This window comes from Mus pahari, chromosome 13, assembly GCF_900095145.1.
Source record: "Mus pahari chromosome 13, PAHARI_EIJ_v1.1, whole genome shotgun sequence".
Taxonomy (NCBI): Eukaryota; Metazoa; Chordata; class Mammalia; order Rodentia; family Muridae; genus Mus; species Mus pahari.
In genome coordinates, this window is record NC_034602.1 from 75,618,797 (window position 1) to 75,635,351 (window position 16,555).

At 36.7% G+C, this 16,555-nt stretch overlaps 1 protein-coding gene across 1 annotated transcript in view; it reads right to left on the reverse strand.

Moving 5' to 3' along the window:
• Positions 1 to 16,555, reverse strand: part of Tmprss11d (transmembrane serine protease 11D) — a 48,919-nt gene that overhangs the window by 8,499 nt on the left and 23,865 nt on the right. Inside the window, exons 3-7 of the mRNA XM_021211141.1 lie at positions 16,266 to 16,384; positions 14,700 to 14,767; positions 7,974 to 8,128; positions 5,078 to 5,116; positions 3,874 to 4,051 (exon numbers count right to left, since the gene is read on the reverse strand). Coding sequence (XP_021066800.1) covers positions 3,874 to 4,051; positions 5,078 to 5,116; positions 7,974 to 8,128; positions 14,700 to 14,767; positions 16,266 to 16,384 — 559 coding nt within the window. The remainder of the gene's footprint in view (positions 1 to 3,873; positions 4,052 to 5,077; positions 5,117 to 7,973; positions 8,129 to 14,699; positions 14,768 to 16,265; positions 16,385 to 16,555) is intronic.

Below are 16,555 nucleotides of genomic sequence, written 5' to 3' on the forward strand. Positions count from 1 at the left end.
AAAAAAAAAAAAAAAAAAAAAAAAAAAAAAAAAAAAAAAAAAAAAAAAAAAAAAAAAAACCAAAAAAAGAAAAGAAAAAGAAAAAGAAATGTTCAAAATCCTTAGTCATCAGGGAAATACAAATCAAAACAACTCTGAGGTTCTAACTTTTTTTGGTCAGAATTGCTAAGATAAAAAACTCAATAGCTAGCACATGCTGGCAAGGATGTGGAGCTCCTCCATTGCTGGTGGAAGTGTAAACTTGTACAACCACTTTGGAAATCCATTTGGCATTTTCTCAGAAACCTCAGAGTAGTTCTACCTCAAGACCCAGTTATATCACTCCTGGGCATATATCTAAAAGGTGTTCCACTGTCCTACAATGATTTGCTCAACTACGTTCATAGCAACTTCATTTCTTATAGCCAGAGATTGGAAACAACCTAGATGCCTCTCAACTGAAGAATGGATAGAGAAAATGTGGTACATCTACACAATTACATACTATTCATCTATTAAAAACAAAGACATCATGAATTTGCAGGTAAATGGATCAAATTTGAGAACATCATCTTGAGTGAGGTAATCCAGTCCCAAAAGGACATGCATGGTATGTATTCACTTATAAGTGGATATTAGCCACAAAGTCAGAATATTCACTCCACAGACCCAAAGAAGCTCAACAAGAAGAAAGGCACAATCTAGGATGTTTAAATCTCACTTAGAAGGGGAATAGAAAGGTCGTGGGAGGCAGATGGAGGGAGGGAACTGAGTGGAGGAGGGGATGGGGAACAGAATGGTGGTGGTTCTAGATCATGTGTGGAGATGATGTGACAGGGGAGATGGCCAGATGGCCATTGGAAAGAATAGAAATCTGCAACTGAAGGGGACGTCAAGGTTGGGGCACCTCCAGGACATGGCAGAGACTTGGGATAGGAGAGGAACCCAAGAATCAACGGGGGTGACCTTATCTGTGAGCATTGGAGATATGGAACCTGGAGAGGCCATCTCCTGTAACCAGACAGGAACCCCAGTCAAGCAATGGGGACAACCAACCTACCAACAAAAATTTTGACCCAAAACTTATCCTGACTAAAAGAAATAAAGGGATGGGTGATGGAGCAGAGACTGAGGAAATGGCCAACCAGTAACCAGTCCAACTTGAGACCCATCCCTTGGGCAAGCACCAACCTCTAACACTATTAATGATACTCTGTTATGTTTGCAGGCAGGAGTCTAGCATGGCTGTCCTCTAAGAGGATCCTTCCACAGCTGACTCACACAGATGTAGACACTCATACCCACACAGTGGATGGAGCTTGGAGCCTCTTATGGAAGAAGAGTGTTGGAGATTCTTATGGGAGAATGTGGGGAAGGATTATGAACCTTGACAGTTTGGAACTCCACAGGAAAAACCAACAGTCAACTAACCTGGATTCTTGGGGCTCTCAGATATAAGCCACCATCCACAGAACATTCATGGACTGGACCTGATACTTCAGGCACTTATGTAGTAGAAGTGTATTTTGGTCTTCATGTGGGTCCTGAACAACTAGAGTGGTGGCTATCCCAAAAATCTGTTGTCTGTAGGTGGGATATATTTTTCTAGCTTGATGTGCCAGGGTGGGAGAATACCCAGGGGCAGGGGCAGAGGGGGAGTCACCTTCTTAGAGGAGAAGGATAAAGGATGAGGGGAGGATTGTAGGAGGAAGTGAGTGTCAGGGGGCAGTGAGGGGGATGTAAAGTGAGTGAGTAGAAATTAATTAATTAATTAAAAAAGTTTTCTGACAGTCGAATTATTACAAAAAATAAAAATGTGTATAAGAAGTTCCTCATTATATGCGATGAACCCCAGTTATAAACTGTAGATCAAAGATAAAATGAATACAAGCATTTAGATGTAAATCTTATCTCTGCCACACATTATAATTATAATTGTGCCAAACCCTATAGGGAGGTGCACAAACATGCCATCCCTAGTTTATGTATAAAATGGAGGATGTCTCAGATAAATTTCAAATTTGTTCAGCAACATCGAACTATAAAACAACAGCAGAAAAGTATAGAGAAAAACGTGCGGCTTCCTCGAGCCTTCCTTCAGGGCCTGCAGACCACTTGTTTTCATGCGTAGTCTGCCTTCAGATAGTCAAAGGTTTCATGACAGCTTTCTCGGAGCTCAGTGGCATTTCTTCAGAATTGTGAACGTCTCCAAGAACCCCAGTACGAACAAATGGGGATTTGGAAAAGATGCCATTTCAGGGAAAACAAAAAACAACAACAAAAAAACAGCAGTCAGAGAAGGGTCATAGACAGGGAAATGTACAAAGACCCAGATGAGGAAAAAAATGCCATGGGTCTGAGGCACAGGCTGCGCACGTCAGGAAATGAATCTGGGTTTATTTGACTGAGGGTCTATTTCAATGTATGCTAATGATGCTGTTTTCTACTAGTTGAAAAAGACTGAGAAGAGAGTAGGTACAGTTAGGGGCCCACTGGAATTTACTTTTCTGGGTGATTTTTTTTGATTTTTGTTTCCCTCCAAATTTTTAAAATTTATTTATTTATTCACTTTACATCCCAATATCAGCAAACCCTCTCCACCCAGTCCCCTCTCACACAAATCCTTGCCCCATTCTCCCCTCCCTTCTCCTCTGAGAAGGGGATGCACGCCCAGGATATCACCTCACCCTGGCATATCAAGTCACTGCAGGACTAGGTACATCCTCTCCCACTGAGGCCAGACAAGGTGGACCCATTAGGAATAGTTTTCCCCAAATTTTTAGGCTTTGGGCATCCAGTGCCAACATATGCTTGAGTCTAGAAGGATTTCCTTATGTTGAACTAAAAAATCCTTCTCTTAGGAGCAGTGTGACCTTCATCTTGTACCAACGAAGTAAGTTTACACAGGTTCCCTCCATAAGTCACTTATCCTGTGGAAGTAGTAGCCTGTAGTCACCCTTAGTGCCTAATTGTAAATGATCTAATATAAGGTGTTTGTATTTGGTAATTCTATAGTATATAATATTGTGTTCAATATAGGTATTAAATCAATTTTGGAAAATTAAATGAGTGGGATTTTATAGTCTCTAAGCTATCAGTCTACTAATTAGCTTCTGTGATAGAATATAAAAACCCTTTATTAATAAAAAATTAAAGGAAAAATTCATTTCGTCTATTTAATTTGGCATGTGTGAGTGTTTTGCCTGAATGTATGTATGTATGTACATTGCCTACATGTCTGATGCCTTCAAGAAGTCAGAAAAGGTTATTGGAATATCTGGAAACGAGAGCCAGCATATGGATGCTGAAAACTGAACCTGAATTCTCTGAACAAGCAACTGGTACTCTTAACAATTAACCATCTCTCCAGCCTAGATAACAGCAATTTAACATTTTTTTTTTTTGCATTACTGTAATCTGTCCTGCCTGTAGCACTATCACTTACTTATATAATAGTGTTGCTCCTAATTTGGGAACAGAAGTTGTGTAAATTCCACAAACTTTTACAACAAGTATTTAAATTAAGTACTCTAGTGCATGATCCTTTATTTTTTTTCCCTTTGCTATGATGGAGAACTGTGATTTGAAACAGAGAACTAGCAGCAAATCATTAAGCTAAAGGAGAAAAGACAAGTTCCAGGGCAGCCAGGGCTATATAGAGAAACCCAGTCTCGAAAAACAAAAACGAAAAACAAAAAACAAAAACAAACAAACAAACAAACAAAACACAATTATGTTTCCATGAATAAAAAAAGAAAAGACTCAGAAACCTTTTCCATTGAATTGTTCTGGTGTCGCTATCCAATTACATTTAGTCATAAGTGTTGTGGGTGGAGTCATCAAGCATCTTTCCTTCTTAATTACTCTCAGATGGAAGAGTAGCTGTGGCCTCACCTTCTGAAGCAATGGGCTGCCGACAGGACCCACGTGTTACTGATCAAGGCACCTCCACAGTGGTGGACATTATTGAGCTGTAGACTGACTTGCCAGGGCCAGTCACCGGGCTCGGCTTGCTTGCCTCCAATGATTCTCTCTTCTGACAGTGTTATAAGGTCAGGGCGTGCTCCACATTCTAGCAACAACATCATCATCATCATCAACAACAACATAAAGGTATTAACATGATGGCAAGCTGGTGCCTGTCTCCATTTAGAAAATTACTGTGGAGACTTTCTATCACAAAACTGTATTTAAATATCTTAAGAAACCTACAAACATTTTAATGCCAGAGGTGAAATCGGTTGGGGTGGGTTCGTTTGCTCAGTTCTTCTCAACCCCAAATCTTATAATAGTTTTTCTAATGTTTAGTTTAATATTTATTAGTAATACGAGAGGTATATCACAGATAGTAATTTCTAATGCTATTGGCAATAGGTTGCTAGCCCTAAGCACTATCGTTCTTACAAATTTCCCAATATAAGAGATTTAACTAGATTTCCATTAAAAACACACATGGCTGTGGGTTCCTTTCCTGCCTTCTCCAAATAAATTCCTTAGTAATTATTTTATTACAATTTTATTTAAAATAATTATAGATTAAACACAGAACTGAATTGAAAAACATCGTGGAGTGGAGTCTCACTAAAATACCTCTTAAGCATCTAAAATAAATCAGAAATCCAAGAACCTGGAACTAACTTCTAAGCACATTCGGCTGGTCTGAGAAGTAAAGTTCACGTTTCTCGCAGTTCTATGCCTGTCCTCCTAGCCTGATAATATATCTGGGGTGACCTTGGCACAAAATGACTTTCCCTTCAGGTTATAGGCCTCCAACTGACAAGTCATATCTATAATTTATTACCTTGTGAGTAACCGAAACCCACAACAAAGCAAGCCATTTTGCTGGGTTGCAAAAGCTACATGAATTTTGTCATCAAATGTAATTTACATGTTTTCAGAAACATTGCTTTAGAACCCCAGGAGCAAAGCTTCCCAGAACAGCCAAAAAAATTGGCAGGAACTTGATGTTGAGTGCCAAGTGGACTGCCCTTCACTACACTTCCATTCTTTTTTCTAGAAGGAGGAAGAACTGCTTAAACGTTGATCCATCAGCCAGTGAATAATTTAATAAATATTTACAAAAATTTTAAAAACTTACCTTGAGTCAAAACATTTTCTGTATCCTGGTCAGTGAGTGCTAGCATTAAGAAAGAAAAGGTGAGAATAACGTCAACAAAACAGAAGCTGAAAATCATTTCACCTGGATCTCATGAAGCTCAGCGCTGAGTCGACCAGAGACACGGTCACTGGGAGGGTTTGCTGAAATTCAGATTCCCAGGCTCCGCCTCAAGATTTTGGAAATAACCTGAGTCATTCGCCCTAGAAATCTCTCTGCAACTTCATCCCAGTGTGTTGTTGTACTCAAACTGATGGAGGTTCGTGCTTACATGCTTCATGAAATACTTAGCAGACTTCTCTGCTCCAAAAGTCTCTCATTCTCTTGGCAAAAGAAGGTTTAAGCAGTTATTAGGGCTCAGTGTGATATGTGATAGAAAAAGCCAATTGCTCATTTTTCAAATTCACCTGTGAGTAGACATTGGTATATGTGTTTATTACTTCAGTATTGCTATATTACTTGCTGTTTCTTCAATAGGGAACAAAAAACAAAGGGTCTCTTGACACATTATTTACAGATGGATTGTAACCAAAATATTATTCAAATGAAAAGTTCCATGGAGAAAAGGCTAACAATACCAAGAAGGTGACCGAGGCCATCATGAAGGATATGACATTTGCACTATTTAAAACTCTAAGGAATGGGTCTTGAAGACAAGAAGGGAGAGGACACTCTAGGTGGAAAGTAAAGCAGCATCCCGGATGTCAGATGTGTGTTATGAGATAGTCAGTAGCAGGGTTGTTGGGAGTGCCAGAAAAGCCAACAACACCAGCATCACTTAGTGACGGTCTGTGTGTCTTACATTGCGATCTGCATTCACAACAGCTTTCTTAGGTAGGTCTAATCGTCCTCTCAGCCTTCACATGAACATGCTTTATCAAAAAACATGGTACTTATATTTCCTCCTTAGTGAGAGATACCATATCGACAGGCAGTTAGGAATGGAAAAATCTTCCTTCACCCATTCTCGTTCCTTCGGATGAACTTCATCCACTTTGCCGCTCCCTACTCTGGTCGCTTGACACTTGTACAGTTGTAATACCTTCAAACTGATTTCCACATTGTTATTTTATGGGACCGATACTTTAAAAAAAACTAGGTCAGATTACATTCTGCAAGACTTTAAATTTTTCTTGGGCACTCTTCCTATTTTCAATAAAATGCAACCAAACTTCCTAAGACAGGTTTTCACGGTCTCTGAGACTGGTTTTTTGCAAAATTATTTCCAGCTAGAAGTTTCATAAGGTTTGTGCACTTCATCTGCTTTTGTCAGCACCAGTAGGGCCAAGTTAACCTGCTGGAAGCAGGAAAAATAAACAAGCAAAAACAACTGATCGTCTTTCTTCACGAGAAACACTTGAGTTGAATCTGGACCCTAATGGAAGCAGCAGAAGTACCTATAGGATATCTATCCATCAGCTCCATTGTTCTTTCAAACAAACAATGGACCAAGAAGCTGATGAGTATTGATTATTGGAGAACTCACTTTTCCCACATTTCTCTCTCAAACCAAGTTCCTTCTTTCCATGTCTAAGGATGTGCATATCCTTTTCATGTCTGCGAGTCCATCTGTCTTCCAGTCTCTTTCATTCTGGATCCCTATAGCAGTCACAATCTTTACACTGGGTAGGCTTGATCTGATGAATCCTGTCTCTTGGCTCCTTTTTTTTTAATGTTTTGAAAAATAACCCACGACTTTATACATGCTATAGAAGTGCACTCAACTGCATCCTGACTCTGCATATCTACTCCTGAGCTCAATGTAAAGCCGTGACTTCTGACAGTAAGCAGTGCAGGAAGAACCAAAGAGATGTCTGTTATTATGTAGTTCATTTATTTCAGTCCTGTAACAATTATTTATTGATAACACATATCAGATTCTGGGTGATAGGAAAATAGTGTAAACAAAACTGATCTGTTAACTACCATTGCTGTTATAGAAAACAGTCTGGAGATTTCTAAGAAAGAAAGACTAAAACTACGTCTACCATATGATCCAGATATCTTCTGCCAGGTAAATATCTAAAGGAATCAAAATCAATTGTCAAAGTGATACCTGCACTTTTTTCATAATAAGTTTTATAGAATTAAAATATTAAAAAGGCGTTTTCACATTTTCCTTAAGCAGATTGGAGACATCAGTCAGGTGTTATGATTCTAACCTTTATAAAGATCAAGTGAAGTCGTAAGTTCTTTTTGATTCCAACCTCTAAAGTTCACTGCTATTGGAACAGCCTTAACGAACTATATAATCAATTTCAGAAAGAAAATTATCAAGCTTTCTTTGTCATGTTCTCTCATTCTATACAAGACTCAAAACAGAATGGAAAAAGACATGTTAGAACACGTTAAAATATATTGCCCTGGTGTGGACACTAAGAAGCAGATCTTTTCCCACATTGAAATTACTACATCTAAGAAGAAAATCAAATCTTTAAAACAATTATAACTAGTAAAAAAGTAAAAAAAAAAAGTTCTTGCATTTTCTATATTAGAGAGCTATCTATTATATTTAGAATTGTAATGCACTTTTGAAAGTACAATTACAAAGAATGAGGTGAGTCTCATTTTATTAATATGTGAATTTGAATGAGTGAAGTTGAAAGATGTATTAAGTTGGGTGGTGGTGGCACACGCCTTTAATCCCAGCACTTGGGAGGCAGAGGCAGGAGGATTTCTGAGTTTGAGGCCAACCTGGTCTACAAAGTGAATTCCAGAACAGCCAGGGCTACACATAGAAACCCTGTCTCAAAAAACTAAAAAAAAAAAAAAAAAAAAAAAAAAAAAAAAAAAAAAAAAAAAAAAAAAAAAAAAAAAAAGAAAGAAAGAAAGAAAGAAAGATGTATTAAAATAAAAAGGCATAAAACATGGTACTTACATGTTATCTCATTTGAAGGGGCTATTTCCAAGTTTCCAGAGCTGCTGAGCCTTCGTAGCACAGATTGTATTCTGGTTTTCATTACTTTTCTGTTGTTACGTTTACTAGATCGAAATTTCATGACAACATCTGCGACCACACCACTCCCTTCTTTTCTGAAGTCATAAGAAACAGGTCCTTTGGGTAATTTTGTACTGTTTATATACTCTTCTTGATTAAACTATTTTTAAAGGAATCCATGAGAGAACATATTTGCATAATAGTGCACACACAATGGTATATCACAATGCTATCTCTCAAATTTGCTTTTAATGCAACTCCCTGCAATCACCATACAGTACATATAGCTGGGTTTGAAGTCAGGATGCTACCACCAGGTGACTTTTCGTAAACTGTTTAAGTTTCTTAATACAGTGTGTCCAAAACATCTTCTTAGTGTTTTAAATGTTCTTTTATTCATGAAGATTATATGCATAAATTGATGTAGAACTTTTGGAAAGAATGCATAGAAAACACTAAAGTGCACTATAACTAATATGAGCCTCAAACTGAGAAAATACTTACTGTCTTAAACAAACTTAAAAACTGATGAGGTTCCAAATTTGTGTGAGTTAGAGCATCAAGCTAATTTTTCATTACATAGACCCATTCATCCGACCATGACAAGAACTTTGTAGTCATATATTAATATTTTATTTATTTCTTGATTGACCACTGCAACACATTCCTCACAATGAACTTGATATCAAAATCTAGATAAATTCTACTTTATTTCATGTCAATAATGTTAGTTATGAAATGGACACCCAAAATGCATGGAAAACACTAAAGTGCACTTTAACTAATATTAGCCTACTTTTTTCAATGCTGACACTGTTCTAAACAGAAGTACCCTGTTGTTGGATAAATAGAAGCCTAAATCCAGCATTCCTCAGGAATTTTGTAAGGTAGGGTTGTGCTTACCAGGAAAACCACTCACTCCTTTATCTTCCCCAAAGGTCAACTATCTTGGGCAAGGCCATCTACTTCTCATTTAATCTAAACAACTTATATCAGCTCAAAGATCTCACTGACTACCAAATGAAATTGGATTGCTTTCCTGACTAGTCCCTGTACTTTGTCTCCCAGACACTTTTAACAGTTTGATCTTATCCCCCCAAACCTTTCATTTTACCCACAGAGTGCTCCAGTTTGGTGGTTTCATTGTGCCCTTGGTTACAAATAATTAACATCATGAGCCACCTCCTCCATTTGGTGTAGATCTGTGTGCTGTCTAGCATGAGATCAACTTGACCAAAGTTACAGTCACCTAAGAGGAGGGAATCTTGATTAAGAAAATACCTCAATAAGATCAGGCTTTAGGCAAGCCTGTAGAATATTTTCTTAATGAGTGATTAATGGAGGAGGGCCCAGCCTATTGTAGGTCATACCATCTTGACTGAGGGTCTGGGGCTTTATAAGAAGGCAGGCAGAGCAAGCAATGAAAGACAAGTCAGTATGCAGTATCTTTCCATGTCCTCTGTATCAGCTCCTGTCTCCAGGTTCCTGCCTGTTTGAGTTCCTGTCATGTTCAGTGTTGAACAGTGATGTGGAAAATATAAGCCAGATAAACCCTTTCCTCCCCAGGCTGCTTTTGGCTATTGTGTTTCTAGGATAGTTTCTTTTCTTTTCTTTTCTTTTCTTTTCTTTTCTTTTCTTTTCTTTTCTTTTCTTTTCTTTTCTTTTCTTTTCTTTTCTTTTCCTTTCCTTTCCTTTCCTTTTTCCTTTCCTTTCCTTTCCTTTCCTTTCCTTTCCTTTCCTTTCCTTTCCTTTCCTTTCCTTTCCTTTTCTTTTCTTTTGAAAAAGTCCAATAGGCATATTTGTCTTGATGTTTCTCATATACTTCTTGGTTTCCTCCTTCCAACTCAACTGCTAATTCAAATGGTAGACTTACTATCCTTCCCAGGAACTAATTTAGTACTTTTTAGAACATTATATGGTGCCTGGTACTACTCTAAGTTTCATTAATTAGCTGTGGTGAAATTTCACTGTGGTCACTCTCACAGTTGGGCAATTTAAATGGTGCATCAGACACTGAACAATTAAAACTTACACGATGCTAAATCTAAGCAATTTTGAAATATTGTACAAATATTAGATAAATGGTCTAAATTCTATTCCAGATTCAAAACTGAGCCTGCATGATAGTGTGGGAAAATTCTAGTAGTCAAAAACAATCTATTAAGTTATAAATGATAGAATGTTCAGTAGACTTCCACTGAACAATTATATAACAACCAGAGGTGAGGTCTTAGATGGGTACAAAATAGGAGTTAGCATTGATATTTCAAACAACTGAACTCCAGTGTAAACAAGAATTAAGGAGGAAAAAATCCCTACTCATCATAAAGAATAGTTTTATCTCTTTCCAAAGCTCAATTATGAATGGCATAAAAAGATTTTTTCCATATAATTATGAGCCTGGCTTTATGATATTTGCATTTGTGTTGATGCTAGCAATTTATTCTCAGAATCTTTAAGGTATTCTCAAGCTAAAACAAAAAGGAAAAAAGAAAGAACCCCTTGAAATGCTCTGCATAGTACATTTGAAGTGGTTAATATACACGAAGTAATTGTAAATATAAGAAAATATAAAATTTAATCCCCTTAAGAAATCAGATAAGTAGGGTGTTGTGGTTCATGCCTGTGATCACAGTTCTCTGAAGGTTGAGGCAGGAGAACTGAATTAGTCTGAGGCCATCCTGGGTTTTAATGTACGACCTTATCTCAACAAAGCAAAAAAAAAAAAAAAAAAAAAAAAAAAAGAGCAAACGAACTTTCAAAAAGACCAGGCAAAGCTTTGTGGATAGAAAACATTCTCACTAGCATTTGAAATGTAAATAAAGAAAATAATAATAAAATAAAAAAAGGGGGGAAAAAAGAAAACATCCTCACAAAAAAAGAAAAAGAAAGAAAAAGAAAAGAATAGAAAGCACTCTCACTAAATTGATAGCTTTACTACTCATTTACAAAGGATATATATTATATATACATTCATATACATATATAATCACTATATATATATTATTATCACAATAAATGAGAGTTGACTAACTGGAAAAGGTAAAACTGGTTAGAAAGTTCACAAATGTTAATTCTGTTCTAGTTCTCATGGGAAAAAAAATCTAACTCAGCATGACATAAACAGCTTAAAAATAAGTGGGCAAAGATATATTAAATAAATAAAACCCACATGAAAGGCCAAGGTAGGCATTTTAAGATTAGAGATGATATTTTAAGATGAAAAAACCAACAAGAATAAAAAGTAAAGTTGTCAAATAAAGAATCAAGATGAAAAATACATAACTAACCCAGTTTAACTGTGGTACATATAAAACTTTTGAATAAGTTAGTAGGAATCTATCTCATAGTCCTATTATAAAAAGTTGGAAAACATTTATAATGCTTCTATATATCAATTATACTACTTTAGGGCTCATCTGGAATCACATGACTTTTTGATATCCTCTATGATCTTATTCAGCCCTGTAGCATCTGTATTTTTATTGCTACGACTCCTCAGTGCTTTCTGCTGTCAGTGCTTGTCCTCATCTGACAATGTAGGGATCCTTTAAAACATGTGTGTATTCATTTGGGTGGGTGTATGCATATGTGGATGCCAGAGCTCCACCTCAGATGTTGGAGCCAGCTATTTTAGTTTTTTGCGACAGGGTCTTTCAATGGCATGGTGTGCCTAGAATGAGCAGGTTACGCTGCTTTATCATTGAGCTCCAAGGATCCTTCTGTCTCTTCCTTCCTTTCCTGGGATTATAAGGATTTGACAACTTACCCATTAAAACACACACACACACACACACACACACACACACACACACAGAGAGAGAGAGAGAGAGAGAGAGAGAGAGAGAGAGAGAGAGAGGAGAGGGTTTCTAGGAAATCCAACTCTCAGGCTTTCATGTTTGCAAGGTAAGCAATTTATTAACAGGGCTATCTCACCATTTGTGATCCTTTAAAATCCTTTGACCACACAACTCCTTTGCAATGACTTCTCATGTCCTTCAGAATAAACTCTCCTTTCCTTTATTATGTCCAAAAGGCCTGCAATGTCTTGTTTCTGTCTACATCTCTGATCACTGTTAACTCCATTGTACCCTCATAGGCATCCTTTCTGTTTACTGACTCCATACACGTTACCATGTGAAAAGTTTGTTAGTCTCAAAATTCATCTTTATTGTTTCCTCCAAGTAACTCCTATCTTTGGCATTTAAACTTGAAACTGCTATTTGCCACCTTAATAATCTTGTACTAGGTACAAGGTGACTGGGGTAGAGTCCTTCACCTTTAGCCTTGAATGCTCTGGAATTCTTAAAACTAGGAAGAAAATCTTAATTATATTTCGATATACATGTTCTTGATAAATGTGTCCATATAAGATATACGTCTACTATGTTTGTATGTATAATTTGTGTATGTTTGTATCAGGACCCATTTATAAATATATACCTACAAATCTATTGCATTTTAACATTCTCTCTCTCTCTTTTTTTTTAAAGATTTATTTATTTATTTATTATATGTAAGTACACTGTAGCTGTCTTCAGACACTCCAGAAGAGGACGCCAAATCTCATTACAGATGGTTGTGAGCCACCATGTGGTTGCTGGGATTTGAACTCTGGACTTTGGAAGAGCCGTCGGGTGCTCTTACCTGCTGAGCCATCTCACCAGCCCTAACATTCTCTTATTTAAAATGCAAATATTTCTATTTATGTGTCATTTATATAATAAACAAGTAAACATGCATATTTATAAGTAAAAAAATGTAAACAGAATACATTAAACTTCTCATATAACAATGTTAAATTTTTGACATTAGAATGGTTTTAATTAAGGGAGTAGTATGTTTGTATTTTTCCTTCAAACAATGTTTATGTTTGAGATATTCAGTGGAGAAAGATGCATTTGGAGACTGTTCAGTCTAATATTGAAAAGGATGGTTGCATTACATTAAAAGGTATGGATTTGCTTGTCAGTGGTGGTGCACGCCTTTAATCCCAGCACTCAGGAGGCAGAGGCAGGTGGTTTTCTGAGTTTGAGGCCAGCCTGTTCGACAGAGTGAGTTCCAGGACAGCCAGGACTATACAGAGAAACCCTGTCTCAGAAAAAAAAAAGTTATGGAGTTGGGAGGTATTTCAGTAGGCAAAGCTGAATTCTAGGCAACTGGGTATGTGGACCCGAGGGAGAGTCAAGAATCGAAGATGACTCCCAGATTTCTTTCATAAGCAACTGGTTGATGGTGATGCCAACACTGAGATAGACAGCGCTATTAGATGAATGCACTTGATTGAGATGATTAGACAGGTACAGATCTATGTATATTAATGCTATCTAAAAATATCATTACATTTTTTCATATCTGTAGATGAAAAATACATTTGTATCATGTCAGAGCTACAAGTTCATACTAATCAACAAATAATCAACAGAGGACCTGAAGTCAATGAAAGGAATGACTGAATTGTGATACGTGGCTCACAACGTACACTCATGTTCAACATGTAAGGAACATACTAGAGCTATCAAAGGAAACAGAGAAGATATCTAGATAGATAGCAGGAAAATCATGACTATCTAGAGTTCTAAGAGCCAGAGGATGATGATATTTCAGCAACAATGCAACAGTGCCAAATGGTGCTCAGAGGTCCAAGAGTAAAAGCGAAAGGTTTTCCCTGGATTTTGTGATTTGGACGCTGTTGATGAAATTGGCAAGAACACCTCGTAATTTTGAGTGTGGCCAGATGTCAGACAACAGTGGACTAGTGGCAAGTGAGAAGTTAACAAAAGGAAAGGAAAGAAAAGGCTTTTCCCATCTATTCCTCCAACAGTTGGCTTAAAACTCTGAGTGTTAACAGCTAGTATAAACACAAGGCACACAAAGGGATGCACTGAGCAGGTAGAAATGTATTCTGTACTCTTCCCCCAGTTTCCTCCCCATCCTCTAATTCCTCATTAAAGTCAATTTAACCATCATTTTTGCCTTTCTTTGTGACATTAGCAATGCTTGAGAATAAATTCATAATATCTTTGCATATTAATTTGAAGAATTGAGCAATGTGAGCATTGAAGACAATTTTGGAACTATTACTCATTGTGACTGTCCTCATTGGAAAAGCCTGTTTAATCACACCACATGGGTAACACATAGTACCCAAGGCATGAGAAGCAGATTCCCACAAAGCCTGTGTCCAGGCACTCCTGTTATTAGTCCATGACAGACTTGTCATGGAGTTTGCTACATTATCTTCCTTTTATTATGACATTCTTGGAAGCCAAAAACTTACTTCTTTTGTTGGCACATTGTACTGATCTTGGATGAATACATCCCATGTATTGTGCAATTCAAGGAGACATGATTTACATAGACCGCACTAGGATATCTAGTGGATTTACACAGTAACATGGCCCCATTACTGTCCCCTTCATTATCAGCTTTTCTCATACCCTGTCTTCTTTCTCCCATTAAGAATGAAGTGATATGGTTATTTTTATCAATAGCAGAACAAATACAGCATTTTACCTTGTCTTTTAAGCTGCTTCATTTTCTCAATATTTTCATATTATTAGAACAATTACATGAACATGTCACTTAACAGCCACAGTGCAAACAGAAGTCAAATATTCTAAATTGCATCTTTGCACATATAGTTTTTGGTAAGGAATCACTTACCTCAGTTTGACAACATGTGTCCTGATAAACTCACTTTTTAGATTTGATCCTCGAAATGCATCAGTAATCTGTAGAAAGAGAATGGGAAAATAATCCCAAGATAATTGCAGGCTCTTCTTTCCATTTTAGTGTTTGCAACATGGTGGCTTATATGATGAAAAGTAGAAACCTATCAGGTGAGGTCAGCTTCATTTTGTCACAGATAGCATAGGACCAATACAGGCAGATGGTGTAACCTTCTGATGCAGTTTCTATTTTGCATGTATTAAGCACAGATGATCTGGAGAGGGCATGCCTTTAATATAAGTCATTCATGATATATGACTTGGTAGATATGAGTTAGGTAGTTGGGAATCACACTCAAGTCACTAGGGAAATTCTATCATACAACTTCTGATACATGTGTGGTACACAGTGACCGTGTTTTAAATGGATGAAATCAAAATCAGGGTAAAGTTAATTAGAATGATTAGTGATGAAATATCTGAAGGGGAGGGATAAGCAATATCCTTCATCAGAGTTTCCCTGCAGTTGCAGGGTCAGGTACACAGTGTTTTTAAATAGAGAATAGATTGCTTTCACTTATAACATGAGGCTGTGCCCTTGTGTATGTCTACATGAGAATATAGAAATGAGGAATTAGGCACGTGCTAAAAATTATATTATTCTAGGATTTTAAGCCAGTTTTTCAGAACTATGCTTATTAAATGCTTGGGTTATAACTGCTCAAGTTATCAGGCTATTCAAATGAATTCATTTTTATATTCATTTGGTTTTACAACCTATTTGATTTATATTTTTATCCCATTGGGAAAAAATCAAGTAAACAAAGAAGAAGAAAGGATTTTGTGTTTTTCATGATTAACAGTTCTAACAATCCTTTCATATTATAGAATACTCTAGAATCCTCATCAGTCATATTCATAATTTTAAGGACTAATATGAATTATATGTCATTTAAGTAAATTCCAACAAATTAAAATATAAGTGGTCTTCAATATACATAACATTTTAGTAGGTGATTTAAAAGTACTACAAATAGAATTAAAGTATACTTCTCTAATTTTTGCATTTTAAACAGAAACAGTGTGGTAGCTTCTTGTGTGTTCTAATAATCACCTTTTCAGTCTATATTAGATGACAGCTGTACTGCTTTCTGTTATCTGTGAGTTTAGTAATATAGATGATGTTTTGCAGTCTTCTTTACTGTCTATTATCATGTTGTCCTACTTTCTTGAAATTCAAAGGTTCAGAAAGCCCAGTGTTCAAAGAAGAAAGGAAATGAAGTATGTGGGCACAGATCTATCTACACTAACACTGGCCTGCCTGTGCACTGTATATGTGTGTGCATGCATGTAAGCGTGTATGTGTTGTGTGCAAACTTCATTTCTCTTTTCTGAAGAGGAAATGTAGTTGGGCAAGAGGAGAGGTGAGGTTGAGGTTGGGAGGGGTAGATGGGAGGGAAACTGTTGTCCGGATGTATTGTATGAGAAAAGAATCTCATTTGTTTTCAATAAAAGGATAAAAATACAATAAAAATCATTAAAGAGACAAGTATTAACATACCATAGCCTCGATTCTTTCACTCAAGGTTCTGTATTCGTGCGTAGCTGGTGAGTTTAAAGCTTCAGTATATTCAACATTTAGTATGTGAAAATTGCTATGATAAAAGTAAGCTTTCTTGTCTGGAGAGGAAAGGAAAACATGATTACTCTAATGTTACTACAGAGATTAATTTTTATTTTGTACACTATCATGAGAAGTTATATAATTTAAATAGTATTTCCTAAAAGAAAGAAAAAAATCCATATAATATACATATAATGCAGTTATTTTCTTTGGGGCTTTCAAAAAGA